At 40.1% G+C, this 17,275-nt stretch overlaps 1 protein-coding gene across 2 annotated transcripts in view; it reads right to left on the bottom strand.

The window, feature by feature from the left end:
- Positions 1–750: 750 nt before the first annotated feature.
- Positions 751–17,275, bottom strand: part of TGFB2 (transforming growth factor beta 2) — an 82,989-nt gene continuing 66,464 nt past the window's right edge. For both annotated transcript variants that reach the window (XM_079900093.1, XM_079900092.1), the window contains 5 exons: positions 10,038–10,170; positions 9,804–9,914; positions 8,106–8,283; positions 6,588–6,741; positions 751–3,513 (listed from right to left, as the gene is read on the bottom strand). In XM_079900093.1, coding sequence (XP_079756219.1) covers positions 3,355–3,513; positions 6,588–6,741; positions 8,106–8,283; positions 9,804–9,914; positions 10,038–10,170 — 735 coding nt within the window. In that variant the 3' untranslated portion in view covers positions 751–3,354. The remainder of the gene's footprint in view (positions 3,514–6,587; positions 6,742–8,105; positions 8,284–9,803; positions 9,915–10,037; positions 10,171–17,275) is intronic.

Raw genomic sequence — 17,275 nt, 5'->3', positions numbered from 1 at the left:
CGTTTTCTGTTCTACCTAGACGTTTGAATGGATGGTTTGTTTCTAGGTGATGTTTAGAACACAGGCACAAATTCGTTCTTTCATTAGATAAAGCAGGACAGCCAGATGGAGCCACAACGACGTTTTTTATTACTTTGATTTATTGAGAGACTGGCAACTCACTTGCAAAGTCTGGTCTTGCAGGGTGAACAGCCAAAGAAGTTTGCGGGAATAGGGGTTTTTTGGTGCAGCGGTAGGGGAGAAATAAAGGAGTAGCTGCTCTCAAAGACCGACCCCAAAGAGCACGTGGCTCTTGTTATATCTGGCTGGCTCAGCAACTATCCAAGTTATGGGGCTACAGGGGATACTGTCTAGACCAGTTCTTTTGGCCCTGGGGTTGGCAGAACATAGGATTAGAAAGCCAAAGCATGGTCCAAACAACTCTCTGCATTTTTTTTCTGGTAGACAGTCAAGCTGGATGGAAACTAAATCTCCAACAATTACCAAATAGCAATAAACAAGGGAATACAAAGCCTGCACAGCGCTTTCTTCAGGCCTTGATAGATACATCCTGGCTCTGGAACTCTAAAGCATGACATCTCTGGACTGAATCTCTCTGAGGAAAAAAAAAAAAGCACAATCTTAAAGCTGGTGTGACTTTTCTAGCTTGAGATCACGCTCCCTGAACCAGAAGTGTTCTCTGGTCTCCAGGATGATACCAGGACAGGAAAAACACATCGACATATAATTGAAATAATTTATTTACCACTAGAGCACCACAAAAACAGACATACATTGTGTTAAAATACAGCGTAATCAGTCATCAAAATACAAAACAGCTATTCTTATGTTCCATTTAAAAAAAAAAATCATGCCAACCATAAAATCGTATTGCTGTTTATCACAGAAAAACTGCAGGCCAACCCCACCCACATACTAACATTTTCCCCACTCCCTCCCCTCTCATAGCAATATTTACTTATGGGAAATAAAGGCCTTATAAAACCCCCAAACTAAAAAAAAAAAAAAGATTCAAGAGATCTTAAAATAGAGCATTTAAAATATTATCAGTGCATTCATGAGGAAAGACAAAATAATACAAAACAAAATGTCATTCTATCTGAGAGGAAAATACCTGCAGAAATAAGTGATTTACATAGAATGGATAGAAAAGTGGAAGAGAAAAAAAAAATCAACACACTCCAATCTGGGATTGGGTTACATCCAACCCAAGGGTTGTTTGGTACTGTGGCATCCTATCTCTTGCTTTTCCAGTTTTCAAACAAATCCAATTTGTCATTTTAAAAATGGTCAGGAAATTCCAAAAAAGAAGTACACTATATCAAACAAACAACTTCACGCTGGATTCACACCTCATTGTGCTGCTCTTTAGGTAAAACTGCAAATATTCCATTGACTTACTATTAATTGTTATCCTAAAGCTAAATAAGAGACAACTGACAAACTGACATATCCTACAACCCCTGACATAAGGTTACCTCCTCTGCAAAATTGTGGCAAATCATGTATTTCAGCAAGGTAAATTCTAACCTCTGATTTGATAACTGTCATTCAGAGGAAAGAAAGGATTTTTTTGATCATGGGAGAATTTGCCTAGTGCCTTTTCAACCTTCAAAGAACATCTATAAAAACCTTAACTTCAGTGAAATAAACTAAATGACTTATGCTGACCTGGGCTTTTTTTCTTCCTTAAAAAAAAAAAAAATCAACTAAAATGTAAATCTTTCCATTTCTCCCTGAACACTAAAAACTCGATTAAAGAAACAGTTGTTTCCTAAGAACTGTCTGCTCTTTTGTAACAGTAGAATTCTGTGAAAATACTGATTAAACCAAGTTAGAGAAGCCTTTCTTAACCCAGTCACCAAGATTCTGAGTTCCAGTCAGATCCTTAAGCCCTTGCTAAAACTAAAACATTTCACCTCAATTATCTATGTATCTATAATCCCCAATTTCCCTAAAATAGAAGATTGTTAATGTCTGAACTGATTAGTAATGATGCTTAGAAAATGAAGGAAAACTATGTCTTTTTATAAAAGAAAAAAAAAAGGACAAGTGGACTCAGGTAGCTTATGTCATAATAATGGACAATGCAAAAGCACAGGTGGAACAAATACTATCAAACATGTATTTGTAGTGCAAGTCAAAATACAGGGGCTTTACTCAAAAGTACTGGCCAGCTAAAGGAAACACACAATTCCGAACGATCATTAAAAAGCGCCAAATTTAAGTCCAATCTAAATCAGAGTTGACATTATTACAGAACATTAAAAATATGGTAAAAATTTATACATTACACATAAAGTAGTTAATGTTTTGATTTCATCGTTTGCAAAAGAGATCTGCAGATGTGTTTCCAATTATACTGGCTTCTATACCCATCTATTGTAGTAATATAGGTATGGTTACATACACCGAAATGAAGGAAAAATCTAGAGCATAGCTATACAGCAATACTTTAAGGTCTGAAGTTTGACCAGTACATATCAAAACATTTCAACATTTCACTGGTTGACTAAACTGACAAAGAACCATTTACAATTAAAAAGGAAAAAAAAAAATCTTACAGACTTATTCTGACCGAAAGTTTCCTTTATTAACAGGCTTTTCAGTTTTGAACCTTACAAGAAGCTTCCTCCAGCAGTTGGTAGAGAGCATGTGTTTGCAGGGTCTTTTCTTCATGCAGACTTGCTCAGTCATATAATAGGTCACTTGCATTTTTCATCCCGTTAATATGACCTCTTTTTTTCGCTGGCTCGTTTGAGTTCAAGTTCCTTAAGCCATCCATGAGTTTCTGGCAAAGTATTTGGTCTCCACTTTATACACCTGTTTTATTTTCCAAGGGCAATGAAATGTTCATTATATAGTAACACACAATAAATAACTCACTGTTAACTCTAAGAGTAAGAATGGAAGGATGCCTATTGCATAGCAATACAGAAAAATCAAGTGAGGCATGGGATAAAAACGTATGTACAGCAACTCCACTTAACGGGATTTTCCTGTTTTTTTTTTTTTTCTTTCACATAATTAACACTAACAAATTCTTCCAGTGTTTATTTTTTTTTCTCAAGAAAAAAAGGTTTTGCTTCTTGTCTCTCTCACTTACAGAGTAGGTAACATATAGAATAAAGCCTTCAACTTTTTTTTGTTTGTTTCAGATGCCAGTTTTAACAAACAGAACACAAACTTCCGAAGTGTTTGAACTAGTACCGCTTTTTCAAATTTTTTTTAAACACTGATGAAGCAAGGCTCTCTCGTGTTTTCTTGTTACAAACATTGCCTTTGTCACTATCATCATCATCATCATCATCATCATCACTGTTTGATTATCGTCTTGTCACTTTTCCAAGAATCTTAGCTGCATTTGCAAGACTTTACGATCATATTAGAAAGCTGTTCAATCTTGGGTGTTTTGCCGATGTAGTAGAGAATGGTGAGCGGTTCTAAATCCTGGGACACGCAGCAAGGGGAAGCAGATGCTTCTGGATTTATGGTATTATATAAGCTGAGAACCTGAAAGGACACAGGAGAAGAAAGAAAACATAGGAAAAGACCCCAGAAAACAGGCAATTATTTTTTAATAGAACCATCGCACATAGTTATCTTATCAGTCACAGCACTGAGTAGGCAATTTAGATTATTTGGGGCTTACACTTTCCTTTACTTATTCTCCAATTATAGTCAAATGGGTAGGCGTCCTGAGGAATCCCTGAATTCACCATTTTCCTACAGAATCCTTTTCTCATACATTGTAAACAAATACTTCTGTAAAAGTCAGATTAGACAAAATTGCTCATTCAACAGATTTTCCAGTTTTTCCAAGGAGTCTTTACTTTGATCACTCCTTTGCTGCCCATACTTCCCAGGCCCTCAGAAAACTTGGTCCAAATACCAAACCTGGTATTTCGCCTTGTGTCTACACTTCTCTGTAACTGAAGTTTCGTGAGTAGTTTCAATCCCCACCTAGACGAAGAGTTCGCTTGAGGTCAGGGACTCTACACACCTCTTTTTTTTTAACCTTATAGCCCTAGTGAGACTTCTCTGGACAAAATCAAAACAAGACTCACATGCTAGGTGAAGAAATGAATACATGGATAAACAGGAGAATAACATTTTTTATTAAAACTCTCATCAGAGCTTTAATCTACCCTTAGGTAGAGCAAAAGACATCTGTCTGCAGTGTGAAATCTTCCTAGGCTAAGTGTCTTCTCAGGCCAATTTAATGTCACCTAAATTTTTATTTAAAATAAATAAAGATCAAAGTCTTTTCATTGCTTCGTAAATACAGTCATGCTAAGAACGACCTCAGAAGTAATCTATATTCTTAATGATTCACTTTGTTACCTTTTTCTTAAAATAATAATAATAATCAACCGTCCATTTAGCTTTCCATGTGGTAAATGGTAGTGGCTAAGTTGGAGGAGTGAATAGTCAGTCTTAGAATGAAAAGCAAGTTCTATGGTCAGTGCTATACCTTTAACCCCATCCTATATCAAAGGGGTATGTGACTTCTACCAACGGAAGTATGGAGCTTCCCCAGTGATGATAAAGAGACATTTCCAAGGATGCCATTAATGTGTTAATCAAACAGCGAGTGACCTTTTCCTCGAGATTCACTGCAATGTTTTCAGCCTAAGACAGAAGATCTGTTCAGCACAGCAACACTGACTACTTTATTAAGCTACCTCTGGCTTTTTGGGTAACTGTCCAAACCACATATTTGTGATCATGACAGTGATTCTTCCTCTCTCCTTGAAAAACAAGCGTGGTCTCAGCCTTCACACACTCCCTCTGTGTATCAGGGAGGAGAATTATGTTTCTACTTGGCAACTGGGTCTCGCCCACATTACAGCTACTGTTGCCACAGCCCAGCTGAAGCAGCCTGGCCAGAGAGCTCAGACCAAGCGACAGGCATAAGCGAGCTTCCCTCACGTGGCCAAGCACGTGGTCAGCCCAGGGAGCCAAAACCTCCAGGGGTGTCAGGAAAACAGCTGAAGGAAAGGGAGCCGTATTTGTCCATTGGAAGTTTAGCATATGCAAGCGTTTATCAATAAATAGACTTCATGCTCCACCAACACAAGATTTTTTCAGCTGAATTCAAGAGGAATTTTATAATACAGATTATCGAAAATCATTGATATCCCCCAAACTCTTGAGTTCAGCTGAACGCATTATGGGACCTTTTTGGCAGGAGATTCATTTTCCTATCCTGCAGTGAAGGCAATTTTTCTAATGTTTCTTTAATAAGGAGATTTACAGAGGCATAACCCCAGTGTGTAGCCACATTTCAGGAATTAAACTCTAAGACGCAGTGAACGAAGGCCTGGTTATAAAACAGGGAGGCCTGCGTTCCAAGCTCTGGTTTGTCACCAACTGTTTGCTCCTGGGCAAGTCATCTCCTTGATCTAGGCTTCAATTTCTTTAAAAAAATGAAAGGTTTGAACAAGAGAGCCTATTATTGTTTTGTATTTTATTTTATTCTTATTTCATTTTATTCTATATTTTTATTGAAGTATGGTTGATTGACAATGTTGTGTTAGTTTCAGGTATACAGCAAGGTGATTCAGTTATAGGTGGTGTGTGTGTGTGTGTGTGTGTGTATATATATATATATTCTTTTTCAGATTCTTTTCCCTTATACGTTGTTACAAAATATTGAGTATAGTTCTCTGTGCTATACAGTAGGTCCTTGTTGTTTATTTATTTTATATATAGTACTACAGGATGGGACAAGATAACTTGTGAAGTCCTTTCCATCTCTAAAAATCCTACATGTCTAGGCACAAGGAAGAAGCATTTGGACAAATACCATCATTACATAGAAAAAGTCTTTGCTAATCTGGGCTGGCAACCCATGGCATCCAATCTAGGACCTGCCTTCTGAATTAGCCTTCATTCCTCATTGAAGTAACTTAATAAAATATTCAGACTCTCATTTACTTTGGGTTATATTCGAAAAGACTGGGAGATACTGATTTTCAAATCACTGTTACATATATCATCTTTATATTCTTCACATCCACTCTGGAGTTGGACATTATTATTTCAAAAATAATTTTTAATACAGACATTCCTTTTTACTTATAAGAAAACTGAGGTTCAGAGAAGTTAAATGATTTTATAACTGTCATACACTAGTGAATCACTCTGCCAAAGCACCTACTGAAGTCCTCAATGTTCTTTCAAATATGACAGTCCCTGATGGAGGTGATAACGGATCCTTTTTTTAGCTGGAGACCTGGGTCCCTGCACATCTTAACAGCACATGACACTAAGTGATATACTGATCCTACCTATTTATGCTTACAGCTGTTAGGAATATAAAACAAAGCAAAAATTAAACTGTCCTCAAGTTGCTTGTAATCTAACTGGGAAGGCCAGACATACTGTCCAAACTCATCAGTGTTACTTTCTGAGTTCACCTACAGCTTACATTTTTTTCTCATCCTTCAAAACGGTGTCTCCAGCACCCATTTACGTGTGATGACAAAAGGGCACCAGGCTATTTAGAATTCATGTGGAAATACTATCAGCAGGTACATATTAGCAGCCCAAGAATAGAAGAGACAAGTGAGGCCCGTACTTACCCTACTGTGCTGAGTGTCTGAGCTCCACAGATACGGGCATGCTCCAGCACAGAAGTTGGCATTGTACCCTTTAGGCTCATGTATCCATTTCCACCCAAGATCCCTCTTGAAATCAATGTAAAGTGGGCGTAGGCAACAATTATCCTGCACATTTCTGATAAAAGAAAGAGCAATGGAGATTTTGAAGCTGATTTCACCCCAATCCCCCCGCCCCTCATCCCAAACCAGGAAAATGACTCGTTCATTTATTCAACAAATATGTGTGAGCAAATACCACGGGCCAGGTTTTAATGGCTGAACTGCAATCTCAAGAGACTGTCATGATGAGGTGTGATGGTGATTCGCAGGACTCCCTTGTGAGTTCTATGCCCTGACCCGCTTATCTGTGACTTCAAAAATCAAACCCTTCCCTTAAATGATGAGATATAAGCAAAGACGTGGCAGACGAGACCAAGCCCGTTCCAACCTACAGTGCACAGTTTGGCCATCCATCCTCTATTGCCTTTTCAAATGCAAAATGGATGAGGTACAATAGGTATTTACAGAGAACAATCTAAGGCATTTTCCTTTGAGAAGAAATCCTTTATTTCATTTCCTGTTCCTGGATCTAGGAATGAACCAGAGATAAGAAACACAGAGTCTTGCTTAGAGCAACCACTGGCTCTGGCAACCCAAAATCACCCTTTTTCTTGTGAACTCACACACTTTGAGCACTTTATCAGTGAGGACCCCTCACCACCCCACAGCTCCTACCACGCTTACTAAGAAACCACAGAAAAGGGGAACTCCCTGGTGGTCCAGTGGTTAGGACTCCGCGCTCCCAATGCAGGGGGCACGAGTTCAATCCCTGGTCAGGAAACTAAGATCCCCGCAAGCCACTAAGGCCCCCACAAGCTGCACCAGTGGCATGGCCAAAAGAAAAAAGAGAAAGAAAAAAATACAGAAAAACATTCACACTTACCCACCATGAATTCAGGTGGAAATGGGAGATAAATTTATGTTACCCTCCCTTCTCATATTCTCTAGTGAAAGACACGACAAACAGCATCCTTCTTCTGTCTCTCTCATCACTGTTACGGTGAAGAAGGTTTGACCATGGGTACCTCGCAGGGAGAGTGAAGTCTTCTACAGGTGGTGAGTCTCCCCAGTCAGGGACCCGCCATCCTGCACCTCAAATAAACCTAACTTTGCTCTGGGGAACAGACAGCTCCTTTTCTCCTTCAGCCTCAAAGTGCTTCGGAGGGATTTGGGGAAAAAGTTCAGGGGGCTAGTTTTCTCCCTTCACAGTAGATTCATTGTTAAAGAACTGATGAATACAGCATAGAAATAACTGTTTCAACCTCCGGAAAGGATGATGTTACGAAATACGATGGCTCTAACTTTTCTAGTCCTGGTTTTATGCAATGAGTTGCAGTTCCAGTCCATTTTTAGTAAAAAAAAAAAAGAAGGGGGGGGGCAAAAGCAGTACAAACGTTAAACAAACACAGTTACTTTTTGTTTTCTTTTTATTTCCTTTACCTAAAGCAATAGGCCGCATCCAAAGCACGCTTCTTCCGCCGGTTGGACTGTTGTGACTCAAGTCTGTAGGAGGGTAACAACATTAGCAGGAGATGTGGGGTCTTCCCACTGTTTTTTTTCCTAGTGGACTTTATTGTTTTCTGATCACCACTGGTATATGTGGAGGTGCCGTCAATACCTTGAAAAAATGCATTCGGGTAATAGACATTTAGCTTCACCATCAGACAGAATCAGCCATATCTTTTCTATTGTCACAAAGAGCAGTGATGACCACACAGCAGCAGCAGCTGGCTCACTCCCCACGGCAGTGGATAGGACTAGTGCAGGTGACAAGGAACACGGCTAAATGGGGCTCTTGTCAGAAGGCAGTTCAGTGTCCAAGGCAGGGCCTGTTGGTTGTGAAAGTCACTACAGAAGAAGTCTTTGACCACTAGTCCAAGGGCAATCTCGACTGTTTATTTTAGTCAGTCCTCAGTGTAGGCTGTGCTCAACGCCTCAACGACTGATGACACGGCCATAGGACGTGTCACCCGCTGGTCCCCTCTCTTCCTAGGACTGCTCAAGTCAAAAGATTTCCCTGATGAACCTAAACTGAGACTTACACTAAATTGCAGTGAATGAGGTTCAAGTGAAACAGAAGTCACCCACCCTTACCTAATGCTACTTTGGGAAGCTGTGAAGAAAGGGGTTTTTCATTGATTTTATGATATCCTCAACACCTTCCTGATTCCATCTGAGATGGAGAAACTCGAGCTCCCCAAAGCACACTCAGGAGACCGCCAGCTTAAGCATTTAATCTCCATGCTCTAGAGAATCGTGACTAGGTTAGAGACTGAAATAATCTCTAGACCGCTGGGAGTATTTTTCCATGAGCAAGGTCCACTGGAGCCTTCTGCCAATGGATGGAGGTCCCAGGTGGGGTGAGTTAGGACAGGGCCATCAGCTCCCTCACCTGGTGGTGTGGAGCCAGTGCTGAACCCACAATAGGTCCAGACTCCCCCCTCACCTCTCGTCCTCCAACGACTTGTTATCTGACGTAAGACATGACTTGAACCCTTGGCATCTCCTCATTCTCTTCGACTTTTGGCTAAAGTAAGCTTACTAAAAGGTAAGCAAGACTAGGGGGGCGACTAAAACCTTGTTATGTGTTTATAAACTATTATGAAAGTCTGATAAGGAAGCCACTTGGAATCTTGGGCAGCAGCTAGAAAAGGGGGTGTGTTCTGGTACAGGTCAGGTTAGTTACAGAGGCTGTGGTGGGAGAGGACGTCCTCTGTGAGATAACAGTGGTGGCTTCCCCACGACATTGGGTTTGGGGGGGATAATCAATGGATGTCCTTGAATGCACGTGATCTTCTTCTTCTATACTATTAGCATAGATGGAATGTTGGTTTGCTCGAGTGAAGAATAAAGGGCTGAACAGGCTATTTAAGAGTCTGGAAGGTTGGTAAGTCTGTCAGTTAGTACTGCCAAGTCATCATGGGGCATCGAGCAGTGTAAACTGGGAAGGAATCCCTTTCTTCTAGTCCTTTCTGCCTTCATATATCTTTCCCCAACCATAGCTTTGCCCAAACAAATGAAACTCCCCGGGCCTCACCCAGCAATCTCATTTTCACATGCAAACTGACCTCATCCCCCCAGGAGATTATCAACAGAGGCCCTTCCCTCCCCCACCTCATACGCCCCGGTTTCAGTTACCTGCAAATCGCGCTTCTAGTTCTTCACTTTTGTTGGGGATGATGTAATTATTCGATGGTACAAAGGTGCAGCAGGGACAGTGTAAACTTATTTTAAATCCCAGATTCCTGTCTGGAAAACATTAAGTCAAGGAGGTCATTTGTCTGTGCATGTAATACCCCTCAATCTGCAATCGACTTGCAATAACTTAGGATCACTGAACATCGAAGGAGGAGAACAGAGGGCGGTGGTCACCTTTATGGTGGAGCCATTCGTGAACAGCATCAGTGACATCGAAGGAGAGCCATTCGCCTTCTGCTCTGGTTTTCACGACTTTGCTGTCGATGTAGCGCTGGGTTGGAGATGTTAAATCTTTGGATTTGAGAATCTAGAGGAGGAAAGGGCAAGTGAGAAAAGCTCAGCTGGCATAGTGACAGCATGACTAAACCCAAACCGTTAACAGTATTCCAGTTCATTATCTAAATTTAGTCCCACCCCAGTCTATCCATGTATTGTCATCTCACTAGCATGTCCACATGCATAAAAACATAACACCAGGCCATTTGCCATGAAAAACAGAGCTACTAAATCAGCTGTGTGTTATGATAAAGGTGACAGGAACCATAAAGCCAAGTGTCTCAAAGAAAGTGACAGTAATTATTTTCCTCTGCTGACATAAGCTTTGCAAGATTTCAGCCATAAATTCGACGCTATTAAGTTAATGGTTTTGTTGCCCTGCTTCCCTGCTTATTTCATTTGGGGAGCTGGGATGTGGGGACGGGCTGGAGGATGGGTCCAGGTCAGAGGATCCAGGCTCACCCTCAGAAGGCTCTGAATTATAAATCTTCTTCTAATAGAGAGAGAAAGGTCCTACCCTTGGTTCCTAGATCCACCGCCATTAAAATACGTGGCACGCCTCAGCTTTTGAGGTAGGTCTCGAGCTGGGATTTCTACCCTCCCTGTGACTTGTTATGATTTATAAAGATATTCCATATCCCGCAGACGAAGAACAAATTTGGGCAGGAGCCGTCTGGCACAGTGTGGAGGGAGAGTTTGAAAGGAAATCAGCCTGAACGCTGAGAATTTAGAAGGATGCATTTATTTCAAATAAGTTAAGAGTAACTGCAGTATGTTCTTAGGTTTCTATAGGAAGTGAACATTTTAGGTTGGGGTTTTTTTTTTTTTAATTCTGTCTGTCTTTAAACGATACTGTTTTATGAACCCGTCAAACCACGACCTTAAGTCTCCAAGAACTATATTAAATCCCTACCCAAACCTGTATCCTGCCTTTCCTCAGTACTTACGGGCTCAAGCCCTGTTGTTTTATACTTCCTTTCCTGAGATTGAGTCTAACCGTTCTGTGATCATTTCATATATACATGTTTGGTCTCTCCAACAAGTTCATAAACCCTCCCAGGGCAAGGATCATGTCTTCAATTTGATATCATTTCAAAGCACAGCACTCGATTTAATCAATGTCTATTAAATGACTACCTGCATATCTAGAAGACTGATTTATTCTCCTTTAAACCTTGTAAAAAAAAAAAAAGCATAATCTTCCTGCTGATTTTACAACGCACTTTCCTTCCATGTGTGCACATCATTTGTTTCAAGTAGTTTGACAACAAACGCTTCCTGGAACATCTGGCATTATAGTGGACTTTTTTTTTCTGGATTGAGTAAGTATAGAAAAGGGGAAAAAAAATCATACAATTGGACTTCGGGTGCCCTCATGAATTTTAAACCAACCCTACCCTACCAACCTGCCCCTAAGGTCCAGCAAAGCCCACGAGGGAAGAGAATCTAGAGGCAATCATGATGCTACCATAGGCAAGAGAAGCCCTTTGTGAATCAATGACTTAAGGGCTGGGCACATGAGCTCTGAGCTTGGAGCATACTATTGCATTTAATTTTGTCCTGAAAACATTCTTGTCAGGTAGATGAAGGAAAGTAAGACTCAGAGAGGTTAAGTAACTTGCTCAAAGCTTCACAGTGAATGAGTGATTTAAAGCAACCCCAGGTCATTTTTCCTCCTTCAATGCTGGATTTCTGAAGACCAAAAGAGTTGTGGGAGTCAGGGCTGGATTACGGTCCACCACCCCCCCCCCCGCCCCCGCCGCTTCCCAGATGCCAGAGAACACTCAAAGACAGAGGCAAACATTTCTAATAAGCTTATAGTAAATGTGGGTACAAGATGAAAATATCCCACGTGGAACACAAACACAGTTAATGCTGATAAAAACCTATAATTTCCAGATATAACCCAACAGCAGTCAATCCTCTGGAAATGAAACCTTGCCTTGAAAACACTCCTAGTTGGGCAAATAAGACACCCCTTTATCCAATTCAGAATAAACAGTAAAATTCACCTAACACAGGATAACAATGGTGAAACAATAGTTGAGAAGAAGTTTCAGGCATTTCCATCTGCCTCGTTGACTAAAGACTAGTAACATTCCCCAAACTCACTTTTCTGTCTTTAAATTTCTTCCCCTACCTGACTTTCTAGAATGATGCATTATTTTGTAATGCTTTGTGTATTTATTTGCTTTGTTCCTAATTAGCATGGTATATATCTTTTTTGTGTGTGTGGTACACGGGCCTCTCACTGTTGTGGCCTCTCCCGTTGTGGAGCACAGGCTCCGGATGCGCAGGCTCAGCGGCCATGGCTCACGGGCCCAGTCGCTCCGCGGCATGTGGGATCTTCCCGGACCGGGGCACGAACCCGTGTCCCCTGCATTGGCAGGCGGACTCTCAACCACTGCGCCACGAGGGAAGCCCCATGGTGTATATCTTATTCATCTTCATATCCCTAACACGCACAGACACACTGTCTAGAATGAAACATTGCTTTCATTGTTGAATTAATTACATATGATAAATATATATCTATATCATATATCAAATATCTACAATATCTATGAGATATATGTGTATATATCTCATATCTTAAGACACCATATATACACACATGCCTATATACATGTACGTATACACATGTATGTGTATACACAATCTCACTAAAAACACAGAACTTTTTTTAAAGTCGTGACAACATTGACCAAGTGGGCAGAAAAAAACACACACTGGCAAATCTATGGAAAGTTTTCATCTCATATAGAAGAAGCAGATCTAGATTATCTGGCTTTAAAAGCAGATGAGGGGGGAGCAAAGAGATCCTGAATTTCTTTTCTTTTTAAATCTCCTTAGAAGATAAGGGCTTCCTCAGCCACGGAACACGGGTAGGTTCTGACACTGGACAACTTCATACTCTCACACAGGTGAAAGGTCCTCCATATCCTTCTACTAGTTCAAGAACAGGCCAGTTGAAAGCACCCAAGAAAGATAGCTAGTGAGCTACATAATTCTGAAACAGAGAAGTGACTTTGGTCTTGTGGGTTTGTTGTCTTGAACTTTATGGCCAAGTAGTTCTTAAACCCACTTGTTGCAATTTAACTCTATTCTTTCTTATCCAGCGCTCAGTGGAAACAGGAAACAGCTGCTTTCCATCACTCATAGAATATCCCTCATATTCTTGGAGACTATTATTAAGTCCCCCTCAGCATGCTCAGTCTCCCTCTCTAAGCTAAATAAACCCAGTTTCTTTAGCCCATATTTAGAGGGGCAATTTCCCAAACCTTTAATCATTTGGGTCGCCAACAAGGATGGATGATGCTGTATAAAAGTACTCCTCCTACAGCTTGGTGATTTCATTTCAGAACTGGCTAGAAAACCTTCTAATCACATCCCAAAGTCTTTTTCTTTTTAAACATGTTTATTGGAGTATAATTGCTTTACAATGGTGTGTTAGTTTCCGCTTTATAACAAAGTGAATCAGCTATACATATACATATGTTCCCAAGTCTCTTCCTTCTTGCGTCTCCCTCCCTCCCACCCTCCCTATCCCACCCCTCTAGGTGGTCACAAAGCACCGAGCTGATCTCCCTTGCTATGCAGCTGCTTCCCACTAGCTATCTATTTTACGTTTGGTAGTGTATATATGTCCATGCCACTCTCTCACTTTGTCACAGCTTACCCTTCCCCCTCCCCATATCCTCAAGTCTTGAATCTTAACCTGAAAGGTATTTTCTTTCTAAGAATAGGCATGATCTCCCTATTCTTTGTTTATCTTCCATTTATCACCCACGCTAAGTGAAGCTGTAAGGGAAGAAAATTAACCTACGGCTCTTATCGATTAGAACTTTCTTAAATTCAAGAGTTGATACAAAAATGACCACCTTGGTCAACTTCCCATTCTGTTTTAGCCTTTGCTGTGTGCCTTTTTCCAGTCTCCCAACAACAAGTGTATTGAATGTTAACAGTCCTGGATGTGCAGCTGTTTTTTTTTTTTTCCTAGAGCCACAGTCATTTCTAAATTCCTTTATATATCTTATCATGACAAAGGTAATTTAATTGAATGGTAAAAGCTCTCTTAACTGGCCTCCATTTGACTGGACAGATTAACCAATATACTCCATTTGTTCTGTAATAGGTATTGGCTGATTCCCAGAGCACCCTGGGGCTTACTGCCAGAAAGCTACGCTCTAGTATGTTCCAAGGACTTCTGGTCTTAGCAGTTGAGTTGCATGCTTAGCAAGTATCAATTGTGTATGTTTCTAAACCTGTTAATGATAGTTGGACTTGATATTGTATTTTTTTGACCACGCAGCATGCGGGATCTTAGTTCCCCGACCAGGGATCGAACCCACACCCCCCCCCCCCACATTGGAAGTGTGGAGTCTTAACCACTGGACCACCAGGGAATCCATGATATTGTAATTATACGAGTTAATTAGATGGTCTAGAAACTGATGAAATATAGGACCAAATGTAAAGAGAGCTGTTGCTTCTGTGAGAACCAAGCTGAATGCCTCAGAAAGTCTTCATAAAGACAAGTTGCTTAAAAAAAATTTTTTTTTGAAAAACAGTTTGGTGGGTCCTCAAAAAAGGTAAACATGAAATTACCATATGATCTAGCAATTCTACTGCTAGGTATATACCCAAAAGAATTGAAAATAGGGACTCAAACAGATACTTGTACACCAATGTTCACAGCAGCATTAATCACAATAGTTGAATGATGAAAACAACCTAAGTGTCCATCAACAGATATACGGATACACAAAATGGAGTATATACATACAATGGAATATTATTCAGCCACGAAAAGTAATGAAATGCTGACATATGACAGCATGGATGAATCTTGTAAACTTTATGCCAAGTAAAATAAGCCAGACACAAAAGGACAAATATTATACGATTTCACTTATATGAGATAACTAGAATAGGCAAATTCATGAAGGTATAAAGTAGAATTAGAGGTTACCAGGGGCTGGGGGTAATGGGAATGGGGAGTTATTTTTTTTATGGGCACAGAGTTTCCATTTAGGATAATGAAAAATTTCTGGGAATGGATAGCAGTGATGGTTGTACAACATTGTAAATTTACTTGCTGCCTCTGAATAGTAAACTTTAAAAAATGGTTAAGGTAAATTTTATGTTATGTATATTTTACCACAATATATATTTTTTTCCAGTTTTAGATGTGGGAGAGATAACTATCAAAGAAGGAAATCATATGTTAAAAATCTAGAAGGATCCTGCACTCGGTTTGCTTAGCAATTGTCCTGAAACGTCTCTCTCTTCTTCAAAGAAACTAAAAACTAGAAAGCATTGATGATGCACTATGGATGTGGTTTAGGCAAAAAATAAGACGTGGATTGCAACAGGCAGAGCCTCAGTCAATGAAAAGTCCTCGGTATTTTATAGAAAACTCAGCATTTAAATTGTGTTTGTGTGTGTGTGTTGTACACGTATATACACGTACATATGTTTTAAATTAAAATATAAAGTTTGCCCCCCAACTCATGTTTTTATAATTCCCTGCTTGAACTGACTTTTTTTGTCTTTAAATAACAGAACAACAACTGTTCCTGATTGAATTAGAAGAGAGCTTCTAATATATTAAAAATGAGATTTAGCTGTCTCTTGCTACCACCCACAGCCATGCTTGAATGGTACCTTCATTACGTTATTGATATATACACATTATCTGTAATATGTGTAAAATACCACATATCGCCTTTGGCAAAGCTCTCAGTTCTTCCCTGAATTACAAAACTCCCTACACAAAAGGATCCATTCATCTCTCTGCCACTGGAAACCAGCCAATTAGGGAGTGGAGAGAGGCAAAAGTCGCTGATGTTACCCAATAGTTTAGGGCCAAAAGAAAAAAAAAAAAAAAAAAAAAAGAAACAGAACTCTAGATGCAAAATTATAGCCAGAGGAGAGCTTAGTCTTAAAGGAATAATGCTATAAATCAACTCAGGATTTGGCTCAAACCTCGTGAAAGACACCTCTTCCATTCCTATGAGACATCGCAAAAAGCTATAAGAAAGCATTGGGGATTCGATTTTACTTTCCATATTCAGACATCAACAGATCTACAGAAGGACCCAGGGGCCCATTCAACCAGACTTCTAATGGAAAGAGAAATTTAACAATAGGGCTGGAGAGAAAAACTGACACCAGCTTAACAAGTGTGGGCCCATCTTGTTCCTTTTAAATGTTTTTAATGTACTTAATGTTTAAATATATTTCAGGGTTTAAAATGTTTGCAGTGGTGTGCACGGAGTGATGAGGAAATGCTGAATTAAATGTTCACTCCGCTGGCTCTGAGCACCATTCTCTTAGATCTGCCTCATCTCACGCACTAACGTCCGTGTCATGAAACACGTGTCAGTGAGGCACTTAGGGGCCGTCTCTCCAACTCAAGACAATTCATCCTCTAACATCTCTGGCTTTATCTGAAGATCTCTCATGACAGTGAACTTGCTACTTGTTGAAAAAGATCATCCCACTTTGGGCCAACTGGCAGGTTGAAATTTTTCTTTATCTTGGACTTAAACCTTCTATCAACTGGTCTTAGTTAATAATAGTACCATTGCCTCATCTTCATACAATGATGTCAGCTTTTCAAAAATGTGAAACATTTTCACATTTTTCAGTCTTCACAAAACACTGTGAGGTAGATATCCTAGCCCTTATTATCTCAATACTACAGCAGGAGGAGAAGAAGCCTGAAGGACTTACCTGGGTTACCAAAGCCCTGTAGGAAAAGTCTGGAAACATCTTGCCCTGTTCATACCAGTTGAGGGGGCTTTTGAACATTGTACGTATTTTGCTATCTGGAACAAGATGAAAAATTCTGTTTCTTCTCTATGTCAGCCCCCCATCACAGGAGATGGCTTCCCCCAACTTATTCCTTCAAGACAAGGTTTGTGGTGCTTTCCACCCTTGTCAAGCCCTTTTTCAATGTCCCTCTTAAAATCAGTTCCTCAACAGATTCAAGGTACAGTCTAGCAGAATATGGCAAATACACAGAATATGCCAAATGGGGAGGGGGGAGCCTCATGCTTCCCTTGTTCTGGTCACTATTTTTAATGCAAACTATTTATTTTGGGCAGGAGCCACATCACACCATTGATTCC

This window comes from Stenella coeruleoalba (assembly GCF_951394435.1).
Source record: "Stenella coeruleoalba genome assembly, chromosome: 1".
NCBI classification, from domain to species: Eukaryota; Metazoa; Chordata; class Mammalia; order Artiodactyla; family Delphinidae; genus Stenella; species Stenella coeruleoalba.
The sequence above is the reverse complement of the archived record's forward strand: the minus strand, read 5'-3'. Positions and strand labels throughout refer to the sequence as shown.